At 35.2% G+C, this 21,709-nt stretch overlaps 1 protein-coding gene across 2 annotated transcripts in view; it reads right to left on the bottom strand.

The window, feature by feature from the left end:
• Positions 1 to 21,709, bottom strand: part of FMN2 (formin 2) — a 153,026-nt gene that overhangs the window by 21,327 nt on the left and 109,990 nt on the right. For both annotated transcript variants that reach the window (XM_071549608.1, XM_071549609.1), the window contains one exon: positions 11,761 to 11,812. In XM_071549608.1, coding sequence (XP_071405709.1) covers positions 11,761 to 11,812 — 52 coding nt within the window. The remainder of the gene's footprint in view (positions 1 to 11,760; positions 11,813 to 21,709) is intronic.

Raw genomic sequence — 21,709 nt, 5'->3', positions numbered from 1 at the left:
GTGTACATCTCTGAGACTATGAAAGTGATTTTTCTATTTGGAGGGAAGAAAGGAATGGATGTATTAACAGCCAAATCAAATTTAATCATATGAGGAAGAAAAAATCTTATTCACATTGCAAATGGGTCATTGACAGCATTTCTTGCTAATAGATCTGATCCATTAGGAATATTTTAAGAGCAGCTATGGATTATTCAGCTTTTTTCCATTCCGTTCTAAAAACAGTTAGCAAAAAGTTGCAGACAATGATTCAGATTTAAATCATCTGTCTGTGATGCTTTGGCCAGTTTGTAAAGATGTGTAGCATATGTTTGTACACGTGTATGTATGTATGCAAATGTATGCAGTAGGTCACGCAAAGTAGAGGGAGAGACGACAGAGCAGCTGGAAGCAACAAAAGTACTTATTTTGTTATAAAAAACCAACCAAAAAATAAGAAAGAAATAGGGAGACAAATCAACAGTGCTAAGCAATGGACAGCAGTAGGTTCATCTCAATATAATTTGATCAGGTTTCTGTGGCCAAAAAAAACAGCAAAGTGACCACAGGTACAGACACATCCTGGCTGACCCTTCTGAGAAACAGTAAACACATAAACAAACACACATGCATCCAATTTCCCCACAGAGAAAATCAAATCACCTGCAAGGGACTACTTTTTAACACTTCAGTAATTATTGCTAATGTTGGTAACTTTGCCTTACTAACACTCACATTAACCACTTTTTATTATTTAAGACAGTCTCCGTTTTTCAATTGTAAATCTGTATAGCATTATGAAGTTAATTGCAGTGTTAAGACACAAGAAAAATTAAGCATAAAAGTTCTGTGCTGTTAATACATCATGGAGTTTCAGGTTTGTTGTTTCAACATGGATTTAAAAGCAGAAAAAAGTTCTTCTACAATTCTGCACTGTTTAACAGACTATGTATTTCGGTTGAAGTTCAAACCTGGATATTCTTGACTATTTGGGTTTGGCTTTATAAATCACTAAGCATCATTTATGTGCATTTGAGACTAAGAACAGGAAGTGTTAGTGGTGGTACTGTGTTAGTTTTGTGATGCAGTTGTGTTTCAGAAGCAGTTCTAAGTCAGACTGGAGCTGCTAAGGTACATTTTAGTTTGATGAAACTCACAAGTAAAATTTGGAACTAAGCATCGTCTACCAAGAGAAAGAAGGTAAAAGGGAAAGAAAAAACTGTATGTGCCTCTTACTACTTAAAATTTGACATTTGTTGTATTTAAAACCAAACAGAGTTGGCAGGCCTGTTCAGAGTGTACCTGAATTGTTGACTGCATAGGGAAGATGAGTATAATATATAGGTAGCATTACTTGCTTCCTGGTAAAGCTAATTATTTGAATCATCATATTAATTCTTGGCTTGTTTTATAAAGAGGCCAAGGCTTTGTATGTATTTTCTTTGCATACTTAACATCTGAAAGTATTATGAGAGTGTGTCTTCAGACAGAATATCAAGCAATTCAACAAAGTCACACAAAATTATGTGTATCCTGGTTACTGAGATGGCAGAAGACTGTGAGAAAACTTTATATGCAAAGTATTCTAAGAAGGCTGTATCTTGTTGAGGGTCATTCTCTGCACTATAACTTCACATCACTTTCATAATCTTTTTTTTTTAAATTATTATTGCCTCTCCTCAGTGCTGTCCCTTGTCCTGCATAATTACAAGTAAGAAAATAAAAAAATAAATAATAGGTTAATTCAAAAGTACTTAAATGTTAAGAAATTTCTTGTTCTCTTTTAATTTTTACCCTTTTTATCAAGGAAGAAAAGTAACTTTCTTATACTAAAAAGAAAGTAGAGATAATATGCCAGCTTAAGTTAGCTGCCAGACTCATTAATCTCTTTTTTCATTTGCCAATTTATATTGTGTAACTATGTATTTTGTAATATTGTTCCTTAGAAAACAAAGGTCTCAAGAGATTTTTCCTTTCCTCTAAAAAAACCTGCCAAACATTTGCAATGTTTTGAATACTAAGTCATCTCCCTCATCTCTAGTCCCTTGCCTTCCATAAATTCATATTAAACAGAAAAGTGTTTTATTGCTCCAACAATATGAAAATTAACAGCTTCAATAACAACAAAAAAAAATCCCCCTACCTTTGAAGTACTATTTCTTTTCCTCCCAACAAAAAGCATCCAATGTGAAGAACAGAAAACTATGTTTTGACAGGCTAGTCTGTCTTGTTCATGAGAATTTTGACACCATCTCTCGCAATACTAGGGATGCTTCACAGCTTTAATGTTCATCTATAATGATCAATACCATCAGCTGTACATATTGATTAGTAAGACAAATGTACAATTCCCTATTTTATACCGATGTCAGCAGATTCTGTCACTGAAGCAGAGCATATACTGTGACGCAGACTGCTAAATTCAATAGATATTAGGAATATAACCTTGAACTTAAACATTTTGTGAAAACTAAAATTTTAGGAAGACTGATGATCTCATAGAGCTAACAATGAATAAAGCCTTCATATTTCAGATTGGCATTCAAACCTTAGTTTGAACTGTTATTCCGGACCCTTATATTTGCTGCATTCAATGGGTAACTAAGCAGCAAAATAATATGGCCATAAAGAAATTACATTATACTTTTGTTGAAAGGTGAACTTGAGCAATGAGATTTTCACAATCTTGTTAATTCAGAAAATAATTTTATCAGGTCCAGATTAAGGGATATTGTTTGGGCATGATAAAATTTGCCAATTCATAGGATTAGGTGCTAAATTTCATCAGGAGGGAGCTGACTTGGTGGACAGAACTTTTCTGATGACAAAAAAATAGAGTGCTTAAAAAGTCACTTTACATAGACTGAGTCAGCCTCTGATCATTTGAACATCAAAGGTCAGGAAATGTAGGTTAGAAGTATTTTTGTTACCTTCACTGTATCACATACAAAGCACTTGTTAGCTGCAACTCACCCAGCAATTGAGCTTTATGTGAACCTACATACTGTTGTGGATATTTAAGATTTATGACTCTGCTCAAGAATAATATTCAGATTAAAATATGAGTTGAGATAATCCATTAGAAACAGAATTTTATGTTCTTTTTTGTGCCTGACATTTGTATTGTAACAGGCCATTCAGAGAAAAAAAATACAGCAAAACAATTTGCATTTTTAATTTGCATATACTTTTTTATGTCATTTAAAAATAACAATTTTAGACTGGTTCAAACTTTCTCTCAAAAACTTGGCTTGAGGTACTTACAGCTCCCTAGATGCACTGGTGGTAGCTCCAATCCACTGCAATCTGAATACTTTCCATGAACTATAGGCTTTGTTTTTTGGATGTTAAGGCTTTTAATTTTACGTTAGTGTGGACATCATGCTTATAAATGCCACCTAAGCTGCTATGTAGACACATGGATAGTTCTGTGCTAAACTGGGCTTAGACAATATGAGCATGTGTAAAACAATATCATGCAATTATGTGCACTGGAAAGACCCAGTAAAACATTCAAGAGCAAACTACTTTTTTCTCTTAAAAAGATTAATATATGAGCTTCAAACACATTAAATAACTCTTAGCCAGCTGAGGAAATAGTAAGGTGCCAGTAGACACAGAACAGAGTGGTAGAATGAATTTCAGCAGCAGTAATCTGACATACAAGCTGCTAGCCTCAGTGCTGTAAGGAACAGCTAAATGCCTCATGTTAAAGCCCAACCTGACTTCAGATATTTCTATTAACACACCTCATCTTCATTATCCAGCACAACAGAGGTCTTCTGAGCAATCATTACTGCTTGAAGAGGTTTAATTACATATGGAAGTAGTGCACAACTGTTGTGCACTAAATACTGGTTTAGAAATTTTTTACGTTTTTTCAATTTATCGATGTCAACCTCAGCCTTGTAATCTGCGTGTTCCTGGGGTATGGCTCACTTTTATAACTAAAATTCATGCAAGGGAAAGGTCAGAATTATGTACAAAAATACTAATCAAAATTGCATAATGAAATAATTTGTCTTTAATCTATAGAAGATTATTTAGATATCTAGACAGAAAACACACACATGCTTTACCAAATTTCAGGTCTACATAAGAATAACCCTAAGAATACAATTCAGCATAGAGTAAATATATATATGTGCACTGACAAAAATGCACTCTAAATATAGCAAGTGAAATGAATATAGAGGGGTTTTGCGCATAGTCATGTGCTCTTTTCCATTTTGGTGCTGAAGTCAAACTTAGATTTCAGTTTCTATTCTTTGAAAATTATAGAAGAAAAATGCTCTGAAATACTTTGGTATTATAGACCATCCTAGCATTTTAAATGTCTTGTGATGCAGTTTCATCTTAAACCTTTGGGGTTGCTCTGAAGAGTGTTCTTACCTAATTCAGTGTACAAGAGCTCTCTCCTTAACATGTACCCACTAGTATCATCATAGGCCAGCACAACTTTGAATTGAAGAAATACAACCTTTGCTGAAAACATGGGGGCCTTCATATTCTCAGAGTCAATTACAACAAAATTCCATGAAAGGAAATTGAAAGACTTAAAAATCTCTCTTGATGAACTGTCAGGTTGAAAAAGTCTTCAGATGCATTTTTCAAATGTTAAGCATTTAAGATTCAACTCCCAAGTTATCCCAATATATTCCCTTCACAGTATTAACAGGATCTTTGTATAGATGAGTAGAGAAAATGGGCAGCATTTTCTAGAAGGTTAAATTCCAAGTGAAAAATTGGCAGCCATTGAAATGAATAGAAATATTGTATTAAATAACCATATCACTCTGGATCTGTGAATCATTAATACTCACACATCCAAGCAAAGCTACATAAAATATAGTCCTTTGGCCTAGGAGCACTATCTCATGTCTAGAGGACCTTTTCTCATCCCTTCCAAGGATTACATGAAGACTTCATGGTGTTTCTAGTCTGGGGAGACCACTGTTCTAGATGTTTTCTTTAGACTGAAGAAGGAAATTTTACCTCAACAAACTGCTTAAAGTAGAGACATCTTTCAGGCAGCAGTTAAGAAAAGAAGCAGGTGGGATTATCTCATGAGAAGATTCAAGACACAGTGCAGAAGTGATCTAGCCCACAAAAGATTTTCAGAACTAGGTCATTAAGGCAGTCAAGAAACAAGGCAAAGAGGCCGAGAAACAAAACTGAGGAAGTGTAAAGAAACACTGCTTTTTTCCCCTAGTCACCTAATCTTCAATATGAGAAGCACAGTGGAGTTTCAGCAGTAGTCTGAAGCATGCCCTGTATGGTGGAAGGGCTTTGGATGGCACCCTTCTATCAGCTGGAAATTGTTACGGAAGGACTGACCTATATTGTACAGATTATTACTGGTTAGTTCCCAGATGAGTTTATGCAGTTCTGACCTAACTAAAGCCCCTCCCTGATGTTCTGTTTTTCTATTGCACATACATTGAAACAGAAATAAAATATAATAATAGTTAAATTAAATGTTAACATGCAACAAGAAAGCAAGCCACCACTGTTGTGGCAAATCAATATATGAGAGTAAAAAAGACGTTTAAGTCACATTTAAGTCACAGTCATTGCAAATGTGAACACTATACTACGAAGGCCTTAGGAAACAAGCTAACCAAACAGCTCAGGTAGACAATATGATGAAAGAAAAATCCTACTGAACATAATCAGAAGCTGATGCTCAATGGAGAGGCACTGGAGCTAATCACACATGCACACAAGCATTCTACTTCAGCTGCAACAGCTCAAGAGGAATATCTTGAATTTTTGAGGGCTACTCAGTGAAATCACCTGCTGGGCATAAACTAGAAGCCAAAAAAATATGCAATATTGAAAGAATTCAATTTCTGTATTTCCCCTCCCCCCCCCAATAATTAGCTACATTTTTTTTGGGTTTTGGCTTTTGTTGTTTTTTTTTTTTATCTTCAATTTAATGCCAATTAGTTTTGGCTTGATCAGACTCAAGTTATTTTAACTATATTTTTATGAGAATGTTAATTAGCCGTTATAATCAATGCTACTTAGCTGTGTAACTGCAGTTGCACCTTAAACAAATATCCTTTATCTTTCATTGTAGGGTCTAAGAAAAAATTCTCTCCATTAACTTTAGAATAAGTTGCTTAAAGGTCAGTTTACACGGCAGAATATTACACCTCTGAATTATACCACAGTGTGTTAAAAGTTATATTTAACATTTGTTTGTACTAACACTGAATGTCATTAAATGCAAACTAATTCAAAACAAATAAAAGAAAATTATTTTCCAAAGGAAGCAGATCAACATCTTTAAAATATAATGCTCTTACAGGCAAAAATCAATCGTCCCAAAGGTTAGGAACTTGTGTCATTTGGCAGATATATTCACAAAAGGACAAGGACTTTATCTTTCAGGATAAGATCAGTTACTCATATTTCAGAAGTGACTTTCTGACATAACTAAACTGCTGGCTAAGTTTCCATTACTGCATATTTACAGGTCCTGATATTTTGTCAGAGACAGGATACTAAACTAGAATGATCCAAACTGTTTAACAGTCTGTAAGCTCCTTCTATACACATTTCCTTTGCTCAGCAAGTATTTACTTTCTGCTGATCCAACTAATGTATACCTACAGTCTGAAATGTATTACCGTAAGCAATTCAAGTCTGCATGCTGGGAGCCACACAGCGAGAAAAGAGACATAACAGTAAAGGAACCAACAGAGGATGAATGGCCAAAGAGTACTGAAAGACAGAGTCCAAGAGCATATTCTTGCCTTTCATTAAAAGTTTTGTGCTGTTGTTTTTTTTTCTTCTTTTTAACTACATACCTCTCTCCATTCTAAGCTTTTCACCAGTTTATTTCAATCATTAACTCAATTTTCACTTTAACTTTACAGTTCCCTTTTGGAAACAATCCAAAACATTGTGTGGAGGGTAGTGAGGGGGAGGAACATTTAATGTTTTAAAGGATTACCAGACTTAGGTGCTACATGTCGAGGTGTTGCTTTTCAGCAGGGCCATTGTACCATACTGTCTGCTATTTCTCTAAGTGTCATCAACTTGTCAGCTCATAAGCAGGTGTAAAGCTTTGTTCCTCCCTAGGTCTCATGTTCAGTGAAGCCAATGGAAGTCTGCAAAGAGTGTTGTGTTAGGAGTACTTTTTTTCCCAGGGAATTTAAAGGTAAACATTTATCTTCAAAATTAATGTCATTTTGTTGCTACAGCAAAAGAAAGCCACAACACATTTCTAACTGGATTATTAAAAGTCTTGAAAACAGAAGAGGTGCCTGGGAGGCTGCACTCAGGAAGCACTTAAAAGTCTAAAAATCACTGGAATGTTCAAGTAATGGGAGCAAATTATAAAATAAACCAAATAAAATATCCTGAAATGGAAAGATGAGCATTCCATACCAAGCCACACACATTCTAAATTCTCCAGTTGATACTTACGTCAAAAGACGGTTCTCTGATCTTTTATGAAACAAATCTACATTCTTATTATGCATTGAGATTTAGTAAAGAAAAGACTAAATTCTAGTATGTTTTAAAAATCAATGATGGAACAGAAAGCCATTACAGAGAACAGCATTTCTGTCTTTCCAGCCCTCATTAGGCATGACAACAGGAAAAAGAGGTGAACAGCTTCAAGCCCCAATATGGGGCTGTTGACTTAGTGACGTATGTTATCACTTCAAGAAGCATTATATGATCTGAAATATTACAAAAAAAACCCCCCAAACTAGTAATTTTGAGCAATTCTGAGCACACATTGTCTCTTACATCAGTGCAATATGAGTAAATTATATGAAATATCAGCAACTGGGCAATTTTCAGTGCTACTACACTGAATTTAGAATGTGATGCTTCATTTTTAGACTGAGAGATAGCAGGAAAAGCTGAAGATCATCTGACTGTATCTCAGAAACAAAAAAACCCAAACCTTTCTACTGCAATTTTTTAAAAATTCCTTAAGTGTTATTCCAAGAAGACATGAATGTTTTCAGGTAAAGGGGAAAAAATATCATCATAATTATTTCACTGGAATAGAGATCACTATAACAAGTCTGGATTTATTTTCTTCTAAAAAAGATGTGAATCTGGAAGCCTTCCAAGAAAATGAAAATTCAATACTGGGTGAGGTATTATAAGAAAGTAATAAAGCTACATGCTATTCCTGTAGAGCTATTCAAGTATTAGAGGACCTTCAACTCCCCTGTTTCTGTAATTCTAGTCAGGTTGTTTAGCTACTGATTCTGCAGAAATGAAGTGCAAGAGGAGTAACCAACTCATTTCTGATTACAAGTCTGCAAAATTATGTTGCTGCTGTTGCTATTGCTTTTTATCCTAACACCGGAAACAAGACATCCGTTGTCATATTATTTGAACAATAATTTTTCTGCGGTCTTGGTTCCTACTTGCTGTGGATACTGTGATCAAAGTCTGTCTCATTCTAAAATATTATTAAGCATATCTGGAAACAATAATGCTTTTAATTTTTTCTTGCTGCTTAAATAAAATCACATCTTGAAAGACTAAAGATATTGAAAGCTAAGTAAATATAGATACAGAAAACAGAGATTGTATTTGTTCCTTTATGGAAAGTATACTGCACCCTCCCCCCTGTTTTTAAAGATTCTAAATTTTATTTATAAAGTCATTTAAGTGTTATACACAGCTATTTGATTTGACTATATACTATGAGTCTTGGACAGAGGACATAATTTAAAATTTTTTTAAAAAATGGGGGTACCAAATTGAAGACTCCCAAAATATAGAAGCACCTCTTTCCCCCACCCCCACCCCTTCTTTTGCCTGTCTGCAAACAGTGTTTTTTTTATTTTAGCTTGACAAGTATTTCACAGTTTCTCAAGCATTTAGCAATGAGGATCTAATTGGAAAGTGCCAGGTTTTTTCTTATTACACTTTATCAATATTGTTAAGGGAATGATGTCATTGTTTGGGGTTTGGTGAAGACATTCCATGTCACTTCAGTGTTAATACCAGGCTGGAGCCTTCCTTGTCTGCCTGCGTAAGCTAGATAAACACAGACCTGTGTGCTTTCTTCTCATCTCAGGATACTTACTCAGAGAGATCTTGGAACATATGCCTATTGCGAGCTAAACATTTCACTTTTCATTTTATCCATGTGCCAGAAATCCATTCCTTGGATAAACACTTTACATACTGACACTCTTAAAGTCACTAAACACGATAAATAAAGAGAGAATACATCATTTCAAAACTGATTAAACATTTTCTCACTTGTGACAAATGAACAGCTATACACTCTACGGAGTCCCTGGAGCAGACATTCCATTTTCTTTGTCTTCATTTTGTGTGCAAGATTAACTTTCCATTTCAGCTCATCTATTGCACAATTGAGCTTTTTTTAAAATACACATTGCTGCATTTTCTCCAAATCATTATTCATTTCAGAAACTTTTTTTTTATTGCTATGAGAGCTTTCCTTTTAGATGTTCGTATTTTAATGGAGACATCAGTTTTAATATTTTGTGCCCAAACTAACAACAAAAAAAATCATAGTTTTTAATGAAAGCTAAAGAAATGCTTTCATGCAGTGGACCTGAACTTATACACAGGCTGAAGTTATCCACTTCAACAAGGAAAATCCAAGCACATTAATCACATTAACTTTGCTCCATCTAATCCATCACTTTTCCTTGCCCTACTTGCTTGTCTAGTCATCCTGTGCACTGCTATTCTACCTATGATTAGTCAAATGTAACTAATCTTTTATTTAGCTTTTTAAGCTCTCATCTTCTTTTTCACGAAACCACACTCACCAAAAAGGATCCCAAGCATTTTATTTCTAAGCTAAATTAAAAATCTTAGTGAAATAATTGCATATAATACTAAAATTACACATGAAGTTGTCTTCAGTATTTTAGCAAATACAATTCATCTGATCAAGAATTTCAGTGGGAAGGTGGAAGGAAGAAAGGAAATGTAATCTAGATACTAGTAAAAAAATACTTTGTTCTGATGCAGTCCTAGCATAATTCCTGATATGTTCCACCAAAGATTGTGCCTCTGAATATTCTTGCTAGATATTCACAGTAGAGGGGAACAATGAAGCCAGATTTTCTTCTTTGAAAAACTATATAAAAGGAGCTGCTACACTCAGCATAGCAGAAGAAAGAATTAGGACAAGTCAGAAGGAGCAGACCAAACAGAATGAGAATCCACAAAGCAGTTTACTTTCTTTCCCCAAACTGTAGATGCTAAACAAACCCATAGAAAGTTTTTGATCTTATGGGCACAGTCTGAGCAGGGAAAAAGAGTAGAATGTAGAATTAATTAGATACCAAAAGATAGTGACAAGTCATAGGATCTCTGAACAGATTTCAGATTCCATTGTTAGATTTCAGTCAGTTTTGGACTTGTAGTCTAATCCACTTTTCACAGGAGTAGTTTCCTTAAAAGAGCAGTCAGAGATCACAAAAATCTCCTAACAGCAGTATCTTCTCTCAAAGTTTCATTGTGAAGGAAAATGTTAAGGATAAGAATTATGTAACAGAGCAGCTAAACAAACCCAAGCAATGTCAGGAATGCCTTTCATATACTTGAGCAACAGGTATGATACTAAGCCAAAGCAATACTCCCTTTGTTGAATTTTTTCCATCATGATCCCACAACACCAAAGTACTACTCAAGGACCCACCATCTCCTTACAAGTAAGAAGAAAGGTTCTTCTGGCAGAGGAACACCCACTCTCCCTTTGGCTTCCTTTTCAGGTATTATTTTCAGTACATGGCCCAAGGAAATAGAGAGAAAATGTGGTGCTGTACCAGGAAAGATGTCAACTGCCCTGTGGCGTTACTGCAGGCAGCAAATTTGGGCATCAAGGCCATAGAATGGCTAACAAACCATAATAAAAACTAGAAACTTTTATAGTGGTATTTTTTAGAGGAATCCTATTGAGAGACATCACAGTTCTGGGAATATATAATAGATATATTCACTGGTATACTTTCAGTAGCAGTTGTAGCTAGTACAAAAAGATGATGCCATATTTAGTGAAAGAAAAACAAACACAGACTGCCAGTTTCACTAAATCTGGACTATAAATGGTGTGGGTCATATTTTGATCTCTTGCTGGGACAGATAAAAATCTATCCCATTTAAACACTGCATCTTAAGAACTCTTCCAAAACATTAGAAAAAAACCCCAAGTTGTGCAATGCACTGAGGTTCACAATTTTGAAAACTCTATCAGCTGCACACACACATAATGAAATTGAATGAGGTATTTTGCTTTTTTTTTTGCCACAAATAGTACTTGAAGAGCTATTAGTAATTCTGTAAAGGAAGGCACATTTAATTATGCGTATAATTAGTATACTAAAACCCAGATTTCCATTCTTTGTTATAAAATGGACATTTTATAAGTACAGGAATTGTTACTTAATGAATAATCTTTCTTTGGAGAATGCTAATTGTCTCTCAAATCACCACTGTTCTGGTGTAGTATGAACAGTTTTCTCTCAGTCCAAATGGTATAATGTGAATTTATTTTTCCATAATGTTCATACATTTTCTGAAATGTACATATACAGGCTTCATGTACAATATTTCTCTATGAGAATATTTCTCTAAAGAATTTCATTATTTTTTCCTAATTGTCAAATTAAAACTGACAATAAATAAATATCACTTATTTTCTGAATGCATTTCTATCCCTATTCAAAAACACAATAATGCTGTTTACCAATACAGCAACCTCTAAAGCACATATTTTTCAAAGAAAGGTTTTACTGCATTCTTCTTTCTTACCTTTTATGTGCTTCTGTCAGTGACTTCTCTTCATTTTCTTGGTCTATTTTAGCTGTAAATATAAAATCAAATAATTAGTAACAAGGTGAAAGATCAGGATGTTTCAGGATAATTTTAATTGTACATATGTCATGTGTAAAATGTATAGGAACCACCTGAGGATACACTCATGTAGATCAATTCTGAAAGAAAAGCAAACAAACAAAAAACCCCATTCAACAAAACCCCACACAAACAGAACAACACAGACTTTGATAACCCTATTAAAAAGAAATCCTAAACCATAACCACAAAAAAACCCCCAAAATTCCAAGCAAGCTTTGAAAATTAAAACAAACAAAAACAACAACAAAAAAACCTTGCAGTAATATAAACAACAATAAAGTCATGAAAGTGACTTAAAAACAGATCTTAAATAATGATTCCAAAATCTTAAATAATGTGGTAGTTTATCTACCAAGAGGAGGAAAAGCTAAGTGAAGAGCAGGAAGGATTGAGCCTCATAGCTTTTCTGAAAGTTGGTTGACAGTTACAAATAAAAAACTCTTCCCTCTCTCTGTATACACATCAGTTCCTGAAATACTAGAACTATATCAGGCCCATATTGAGAATACGTCTGTTTTTACGTGAAGGAAATTATGATCTGGTGATCATGTGAAGAAAATTACAAATAAGAAACTGTCATTACCACACATTGGTGAAAAAATTACCTGTTTGCCATGTGTTCTGTCATAATTTCACTTAACTTAGATGGGTATTCTGACACAAAACCCTATAGAAATATGCACAGTAACTTAGGCATCACCAAGGTGTAAAAGCAATTGGCAACCTGCTCTGTGCATGTGTGTTTAGGTATATTTACTCTGTCATTCAGGTAACACAAATAAGATCTGTAAGCTTTTTAGTTTGGTACTTGATTGCCGTTTTCAGTCTGCTGGACTTCTGGCCTATTGATTTGCAAGGAGAATTTTAGGATTCCCCAGAGTCATTCGGTTTTGGGACATAAAGAGGCTTTGAACTGTCCTGGTAACAAATGTCAATGGTATAAAATTCTATAGAAATCTAAAAAATAAGAAACTTTTGAGCTAATTTTTATTCCATAGCTCTACCATAATAATTCATTAAAATTATTTTTCCACATTGTAGATACACTGCCTTTGAAAAGGTAAATCACGATTTTAAATTTGGCAAAAGAGAGCAAAGTAATGGCATCATTAGGGTACAAACATGGTCAGTGTTTTACTGTTACAGTGTTTCAATCCACAGCAATTTACAAATGTACCCTAAAACAGGCATGCAAAATCTGTTGCAAAGATACACAAATGGAATTTCCCAATACTTTCCCCCAATCACAACAATGATCAGAACTTTGTCTAATGCTGCAAATGCTTTTTATTAGAAGCAGGGTCGTCTGCTGTGTAGGGTGAGCAGGGTCTAGCTGTTTGCAGCAGAAAACATTGTATTTAGTAATCATTGCTTGAAGAGTGGGGCTCTATTATTGTTATGCTAAAACAGAAAAAAAAAATCCCAGCAAACCACAGAAAACTTGAGGGAGAGGTGGGTAAATGTTCTCAAGGAAATTGAAGAGCACGTGAATCTTGCCTGATTACAGGTTTCAATACTGACTTGAAACTCAGACCAGATTCTTCAAAAGGTTTCTCAGGGCTCACAACCATTTTGAGTGAACTTGAGCCCAGTGCTGAGTTAATTTGGGCTGACCTAGAGTTTTTCTTGAAAGCCTTGCATTGCTTTGGATAAGAAACCAGATGAAATGCTCCAGCTTTGACAGAATTTCATTGTTACTTTTTTCTCTTCATAGTTCAATTCTGAAAATCAAGGTACAACTGGTAAAGACATAAAAGTTATAAAGAGAATAAACTGTGCACAAACATCCTGGTGAGGTGAAATCAAATATCTAATTTTGCATTAACACATTCACTATGTATCTGTGGACATAACTTTTAAAATAAATCCTTCTATTACTGAAGAATGTAATTTGGACTTTTTTCAGTTAAGCTCTGCTTAGAAGTGGAGCCTAGCATATTCCAGCCTATGACTCCTATAGTACATACATCATATTCATAGGATATAATTCTTTTTATCATTTCCAGGAGTGATGGGATGGAATATCATCTGAGGTGGCAATTTTGGGTCTTCTTTTTTTCAACTGTTCTGTGAATGCTTACATACAAGTATTTACCCATCCATAATGCAGCAAATATTCCACAATTTACTTTTTGAAAGTGTGCAAGCATAACATATCCTAAGTTTATCAAACCATGTCAGAGTATCATCATTCTGGTACAAGTGTCATTTCAATTAAAAAAAAAAAGTTGCTATGGACCAGAGAAGACAACAAAGCCCCCCAAACTAAACAAACCAACCAAACAAAAAACAACAACAAAAAACCTTCAAACACCAGTGTACTTCTGGTATCTGCATTCTTAATAATTTCATAAATAATAGGTATTACACAATGAAGAGACTCTTTAGAATCCCTGAATGATGAAGGTGGATGCAATAGTGCATTTTATTTTTTTAAAGTAATAAGTAGACGTGCATAAGGCAGCTTCTATATCCAGAAAGAGAGATTTTATCCCACATCAGATCACTTCTTGGCACTAAAAAGAGCCTTGCAAGGAAAGAATTTTCTCTGAAGGAGAATTCCCTTGTAGTTTGGTCCAAATGCGATGACACTTTTAAACATTTTGTGTAATATCAAAAGGATATTATTCAAGTGTAAATCTTCTTTGCAACTCTTTTAATTTCTAATTTTTTTCTAGACAGAAAAAGTTAAAGAACACTATGAAAACAATTCTGCTACCACAGGAGGACAGGTGGCACCAGTGAAAGAGAAGATAACATATATGGTATATACACTTGGAGATTTGTCCCTGTTCAAAGAAAATATGCAGGTGACTCCTTTTGCGTTAGTATACAGTAAACAACCAAAAGCTGTGAAAAATGGCTAGTCGAAGACAGGCATTAAGATCTAATCAGTAAGGGCAGAAAGTCTTCTGTTACCAAAACTACAAAGGTCTTACTATCACCTGGATACAATGGAATAACTATTAGATGTTTAAGCAGTTGGAGATTGCTGTAACGTCTGGAACAGGTCACTAATATGATCACCTGATATTAGTGGATATTGATATTTTGCTCTGTACTGATCATTCTACTTTCAAACTGCTTTCAACTTATTTTCCTGTTTGAGTAGGGGAGGAAAAAAATTTCAGTTACGATGGATTCAGTTGAAGTGTCCCAGACTGCATTAGACTTTTATCTTTTCATTCAATATAAAGCATCTTCACTGTCACTTCTTCCACCAAAGCAGTTCATCACAAGTGTAAAGAGTGCATGAAAGGCAATTTTGGCAGCCTGTATCAGTTAAGTGCAAAATGCCAGCTAAAAGGTGTCCACCTTGGGAAAACATTAAAAAATTTATTTCCTGTTACAGAAGAGAACATCTCCAATAGGTGAAATAAAAAAAGAGTATCCATACCCATTCCACAGTGATCACACCATGGCAATAGCTGATGCAGGAAAATTGGGTATTTTCCAGGGATACCATGGCAGCTGAGCATATCTAATAAGCACTCTGTTCTGCCACTAAAATTACACTCTATCATCAAGAAATAAGATTATTTCAGAATGTCTTATTGGTTTTCTTTGAAAAACATTGAAAGAAGTCTTGTAGTCATACAGTAGCTGTATCTGCTTTCAAACATATTTGGAATCCACCAGCTGACCCTAGCAGTGACTGCTTGCAGTTTTTCTGATAGATCTAAGAGTTCCCACTCTTGGGTCAGTTTTCCTTCCCAAATATTTCATTGTCTCATCATCCTTTCTAAAACCCCCAGCTAAGAATTCTTTTCTTAATCCTTGATACCAACACACTAAATCACCTCTGAATACACTGTTCCAAATCTATTAAAGATTGTATCATACCAGCAAATACTAGACACTCTATTTCATGTAATGCATCAGTAAGCAAAGATCACACTTAGTTTTATGTCTGCCTTCATACACTATATATAATGTAGGGCTTTATATGCAGCTTTAATAATCCTGAAGACATACGTATTCTGTAAAACTCATTTCAAATAATAAAGTAAAAAAATAACTTCAAGTCAAATTGAAAAACATGACCATCCCAAAAACCAGAACATTTTAGATAGTGACCCTTCACACAGCAAAGCTACCTAACCAACTGTTCACAAAATATATTGATTTAGTTATCTTTACACTTTTTCTTTTGAAAGCATCTTCAATTCCTTCTTGTTGGATGACATTCCACTGTCTGCCTGCTTTTTTCATTAAGTTACCTTCTGATTATTGAAAGTTGGTTTCCCTTTAGGAGCAAGGTCTATAGCTCCTAAACACTTTAGATATTTGATTAAAATTCAAGTACATTCCTTCCTCCCTATGTCATTACTTACCAAGCAAGAAGATTGTACTATATCTAAGGCTCTTTTATCAATTCTTTGAACTATAGGACATATATATTTCTTCAAAAATTACTTACATCACATGTTCTAATTTTTATCTTATCACTTTTTGTATTTGCTTAAATTTACTGCTTGATGTTTTATAATTGGGGCATAAAACTGGATTTCATGCAATTCAAAATGAGTTTTCAAACAAGATCTCATAAATGAGATCTAATTAACTTAATTCTCAAATGTTCTGTCGTTATCAGCATATACCCACATTCCAGACTGATACATGTCATTGTTCTGTGTGTTTGCTCTTCCAATTCTTTTTGATTAGTCCTGCAAATGTTACATATAAACTTCTACAAAGGCACATATATGAATAGCATTTATGAAAACCTGAAATATCTCACCAGACTGAATATGAGAAATATAAATAGGCATTCTAGAAAATACTGGTCTTCAGCAGAACAGTATCATTCACTTTTCTATAAATAGACTTTTTTAAGAATCCTAGAAGATGAAATTAAATGAAAAGGTGTTCAAAGGTAAGAACATAAACCATGTATTGAGCGCAAATTGTCCCTTCTGACCTCAATGGAAGTGACATTTTGGACCTGGTATGCTAAGCTCTCTGCAGAAATCTGTCACTCCACTAAGACCTGAGATGCCTGACAGAGGCCATGAGGACACGTTCTGTAGGAAGATTAAGTATGTGACTAGGACAAAAAGAAAAAGGATCCAGAGAAAATATACTGAATGAACTACCACGACAAAGAAGGGCATGAAGTTATTCTACTATTATTTAGGTCTAAGCTTCAAGTTTACAAGAGCTGTTGGTGCTCCTAAGGATATTTCTTCATTCTCCTCTCTAGTACGTATACTTTCAAATCCCCTTAGAAAACACCAAAATAACACAGATTTTTCTTTATTATTTTACAGTTAGCATACTATTCAAGACTGTGTTTTGAAAAACCTTGAAATACCAAAATAGAATAGCAAAGACACAAGAATCAATAGAAAACTCTTGAGAAAAGTCTCTTTCTTCCTCCCCTCTCTTACTCCTTTTTGAACTTCTGAAATTTTTTTGCCTCAGTTATTAGATATTGGTGTATTTTATTTAATAGGATTAATGTGCTTGGGGCATGAGTGGCACTGGGAAAAACTAAGCCATTTTAGATGGAAACTATCAAAAAGTAAGTGTGTTTGGGGGAATACTGTCAAGAAGAGTTAGATGACCATTAATTTTGTTCTTAGTGGCTTTGTATCAAAAAAAAGCATTAAAATTTAAGCTTAGAGTTGAATATGTAAGGAATTTGATGAGAAAAATAGACTCATACCTAACAATAGGAATTATCAATATCCTTTATGTGCAAATGTATTAGATAAGCATAGTCACAAAGCAAGTTGACCCATTGATTCCAATTCAGAAATTATTCCAAGTAGACATTGTAAGTCTACTCAAACAGCATTCAAATGCCCTGTCAGAGCTTTTGCTCCACCAGAACTTTTTGTTGTTGGTTTGTGGTCTGATCTTGACCCAGTGATTACTGTCTGTAGTCACCGTCTGGCCCCAATCCCTGTTGCAATTTAAGCTATTTCTGCTGAACTAGTTTCAAAGGGCTATGAGTAAGGAGATGCACGAAACTGCCATCCCTTCTGATCTCCTGATCTCTCTTAAGGGAATATCACATCTTCTCAGGTAATTGAATACAGGAATGCATCTGAGTAATCTCAGATGGGAAGCAACAAGAATCCTTTCATCTGCTTGTCTATGTCCTAAATCTTTATGCTTTTTTCCTCTCTTTTTATTTAAAGTGTTAACTAGTATTTGTAATTAGCTATGAATGTGCTTTCCAGTAACTTTCAAGCGGAGCCAGTTTTTTAGGGTTTTTTGTAGTTTTGGGTTTGGGGTTTTGGTTTGGTTTTTTTTTTTTGACAGATACAATGCCTTTTCATTAGAGCTCCACTGCTCTAGTTTTGAGAATTTCTATTTACACTGAAAAAAGATCCAAGTATATTTGGATGGTTTATTATCAGGTACATTCATGCAAATAAAGCTTTACAAGAGAATAAAGAAGGATTTCTTCTGGGAATGCCAGTAAGTCTTACATCCTTCTATACTTTCTATGACAAATTTATAGCAGGTTGTGAGTGTGAACAATACCTGCTTCCTCTCCCTTATTTTTTAAGATTTTTATGCATATGTGTAAAAGAATATTTAAATACTTCATTCAGACCCCAGTTTCTTGAAGATAACTTGGGACAGAGCATCTAATATGCTGAACATTTTCCTAATTATGTTCCTTTTTTTTCAAATCTATATGTTAAACACATAAACATATATATTAATTCTAACCAATTGGACTTCACAATGACTTATACTCTCACACAACAGGAACTCAAATGACATGCTAGCTTCACATATTATGAGCAAGACTTAGGGAACCACAGATTAAAATCTCAACAAATATATAAGGACAGAAACTTGAATTTTGTTGAAAGTTAAAAAAACCTAAACTTTAAAGACTATAAAAGCAGACTTAGTTTTCAAATTAATAACTATATGAATAATAAAAACAAAAAGCCTCATCTCAAGTTCTATTGATACTGTGTTTTAAGATTCAAACTTTCTCCACCTTCTGCTATTTGTGTCCTCTTTTAATCCACCTCAAGCAGCAGTTTGGTAAGAAGATAGTTATTTTTACCTCAGTCTTCAACAGCAAGTGGTCCAGCCACACTGCCTAAGTTACAGAAAGCAAAGGTAAGGACTGGGAGAATGAAGAACCACCCACTGTAAAAATCGGGTTTGAGACCAACTAAGGGACCTGAAGGTGTACAAGTCCATGGGACCTGATGAGATGCATTCATGGGTCCTGAGGGAACTGGTGGGGGAAGCAGCTAAAGCACTATTCATCACATTTCAGAAACTGTGGCAGTCCAGTGAAGCTCCCAATGAACTGGAGAAGTGGAAACACAACCCCCAAGCTGTGTGGTACAATTGACATGCCATCCAGAGGGACTGTGACAGGCTTGAGATCTGGGTCTGTATGAACCTTACGAAGTTCAACAAGGCCAGGTGCAAGGTCCTGCACCTGGGTCAGGCCAATCTTAAGCACAAAGGCAGGCTGGGCTAAGAGAATGGATTGAGAGCAGATCAGAGGAGTAGGACTTCAAGGTGTTGGTTGACGAGAAGCTCAACATGACTCAGCAACATGTGCTTGCAGTCCAGAAAGCCAACTGTACCCTGGGCATCAAAAGTAGTGTGGCCAGCAGGCCATGGGAGGTGATTCTACTCTTCGGGAGACTCCACTTGGGGTACTGCATCCAGCTTTGGGGCCCTCAACCTAAGGACATGAACCTGTTTGAGCAAGTACATAGAAGGGCTGTGAAGGTGATAGGAAGGATCGAAAAGAAGGCTCCAGGGAGACCTTATAGCAGCTTTCCAGTGTGTAAAGAAGGCTTACAAGAGAGCTGGATTAGAACCTTTTCCAGGGATATTTGGTGATAGGAAAAGAGGAAATGGCTTTAAACTGAAAGATGGTAGGTTCACATTAGATGTAAGGAACAAATTCTTCACTGGTCATAAGGCACTGGAACAGGTTGCCCAGAAAGTTTGTGGATGTCCCATCCCTGGAAGTGTTCAAGGCCAGGCTGGATGGGGCTTTGAACAATCTGGTGTAGTGGAAGGTGTCCCTGTCCATGGTAGGGGGGGTCTGAACTAGATGATTTTAAAGATCCTTCCCAACCCAACCCATTCTAAGATTTGCCACCCAGTGAAAGATGACATCTCCTGTCATCTGAATTGAGGAAGAGAGCAGTGTGACCCAAACTTATCAGTTAAAAAATTCCAATCATACCAACAACAAAAAAAACCCACAGAAAAATCATTCCATCATAATTAGTTATGTGTATTCAGCAACTACTCACAATAATGTCATGACATATTCACAGCATTAAAACGCTGTGTTTGTTGTGCAGCTTTGAGCTCCTCACTCAATATTCCATGCTACTGATCTTAAATCTTACATTGCTCAATGGTCTCAGTCAGGTCAGGACTAAGCAGTTAATCGATGTGCAGTTAGCCAGTATGCCTACGACTAAATATATGTTTTTAGTACTGCAAAAATTTTGCAAGAGATTTCAGGCCTGGTTTAAAAGAAAGGCTACTCAGCTGTGAGTTTGGACTCCACATGCTAAAGAACATGTTGTGTCATTGTGATTAGGGCTCATGAGAGAGCTAAGTACTCTTACTTTCATGTCCTCATCTTATTTTCCTTCTCCATCCAAAGAACTATGTGGTAAAAGCAAGGTTATTTGACTACATTTTTACTGGAACAAGGACTAAGATGTGAATTATTTTCCTCCCTCCCCAACTTCCATGAGGTTTTTAGTAATTTTCTTTAGAATGCAATTTTTTCTTTGGGTTGGATGATTTGTATAATGCTATTGGGATGCATTGTTCTGTTCTCATGTGATGCCTAAAATACCTTTGTAACTTTACCACACCTGTGCTGTCTGCAACCACTGTATAGATGCCTACAAAAATTATAAATTAGGTCCTGTGCCAAAGGCACAAACAGCTGCCAGCCCCACTCTAAAAGTTTGGTCTTTCAAGGACTTTGAAGCAAGGTGAGGCTAATTCATCAGTGAAGCCTGTCTAGTATTGCAAATGCAACACAATCTGAATTAGTATTATTATGTAAAAATGTACATCCATGGAGGTGCTGACATCTGAGGTAGGGACAAGTTTATATCATGCTGACGTTAAACTATTTATCAGCATTAAGATGTCAGTGTGAGATTAAAAAAGTACTTTCAGCACTCAAAGAACAAATTTTAAGATTCCCTCAATAATTCAACAAAAAGAATACTAACATAAAAATGTAAACACTCATAAAATTAAATTGCTGAAGTTGAATTCATGCATCTTTTGTTCTAATGACTTTATGTTGCTCACTTTTCATAGCCAACATTTTTTCTCTGAAATTAAAAAAAAGGATTTTTTAAATTTCAGTAATGAGTATATTTTGACGATGATGGTGATAATAATTAAAGTGAGTATCCCTACATAAATCTATCAATATCACACTTTTTAATGTACTGTGCAGTTTTTTCAAAGAAAAACAAAAATATTTATTCATATATCTTCCTAATCAACTTGGAGACATGTTTTCTTCAAGTTATTTTTAGAAAACTTATGCAGTACTGCTAGGTTCTTCCTTACATTAATCAAATTATAAAAACAACATTTAAAGAAAACGGAATCTGCAAAATTAATCATTCTAGGGTAGAAAATGCCAGAATTAAGATTACCCTAGCAGCACTCATTTTGCAATCATCTACAATACTTCTGGAGCCAGGAACTTAACCCAGCCATCCAAGATTCAGTCTGATGCTTCAGTCTCATTTACAATCCATCATTTGATGATGCACAGTCTTTTGCTGTTTGACCTAAAAGAACAAGTCACGGCCAATTATCTGGTTGCAGCTGCAGTGATAAATACAACACACTG

Source organism: Pithys albifrons, chromosome 2 (assembly GCF_047495875.1).
Source record: "Pithys albifrons albifrons isolate INPA30051 chromosome 2, PitAlb_v1, whole genome shotgun sequence".
Classification (NCBI taxonomy): Eukaryota; Metazoa; Chordata; class Aves; order Passeriformes; family Thamnophilidae; genus Pithys; species Pithys albifrons.
Note: the sequence above shows the minus strand (reverse complement) of the source record. Positions and strands in the feature narration are given on the sequence as shown.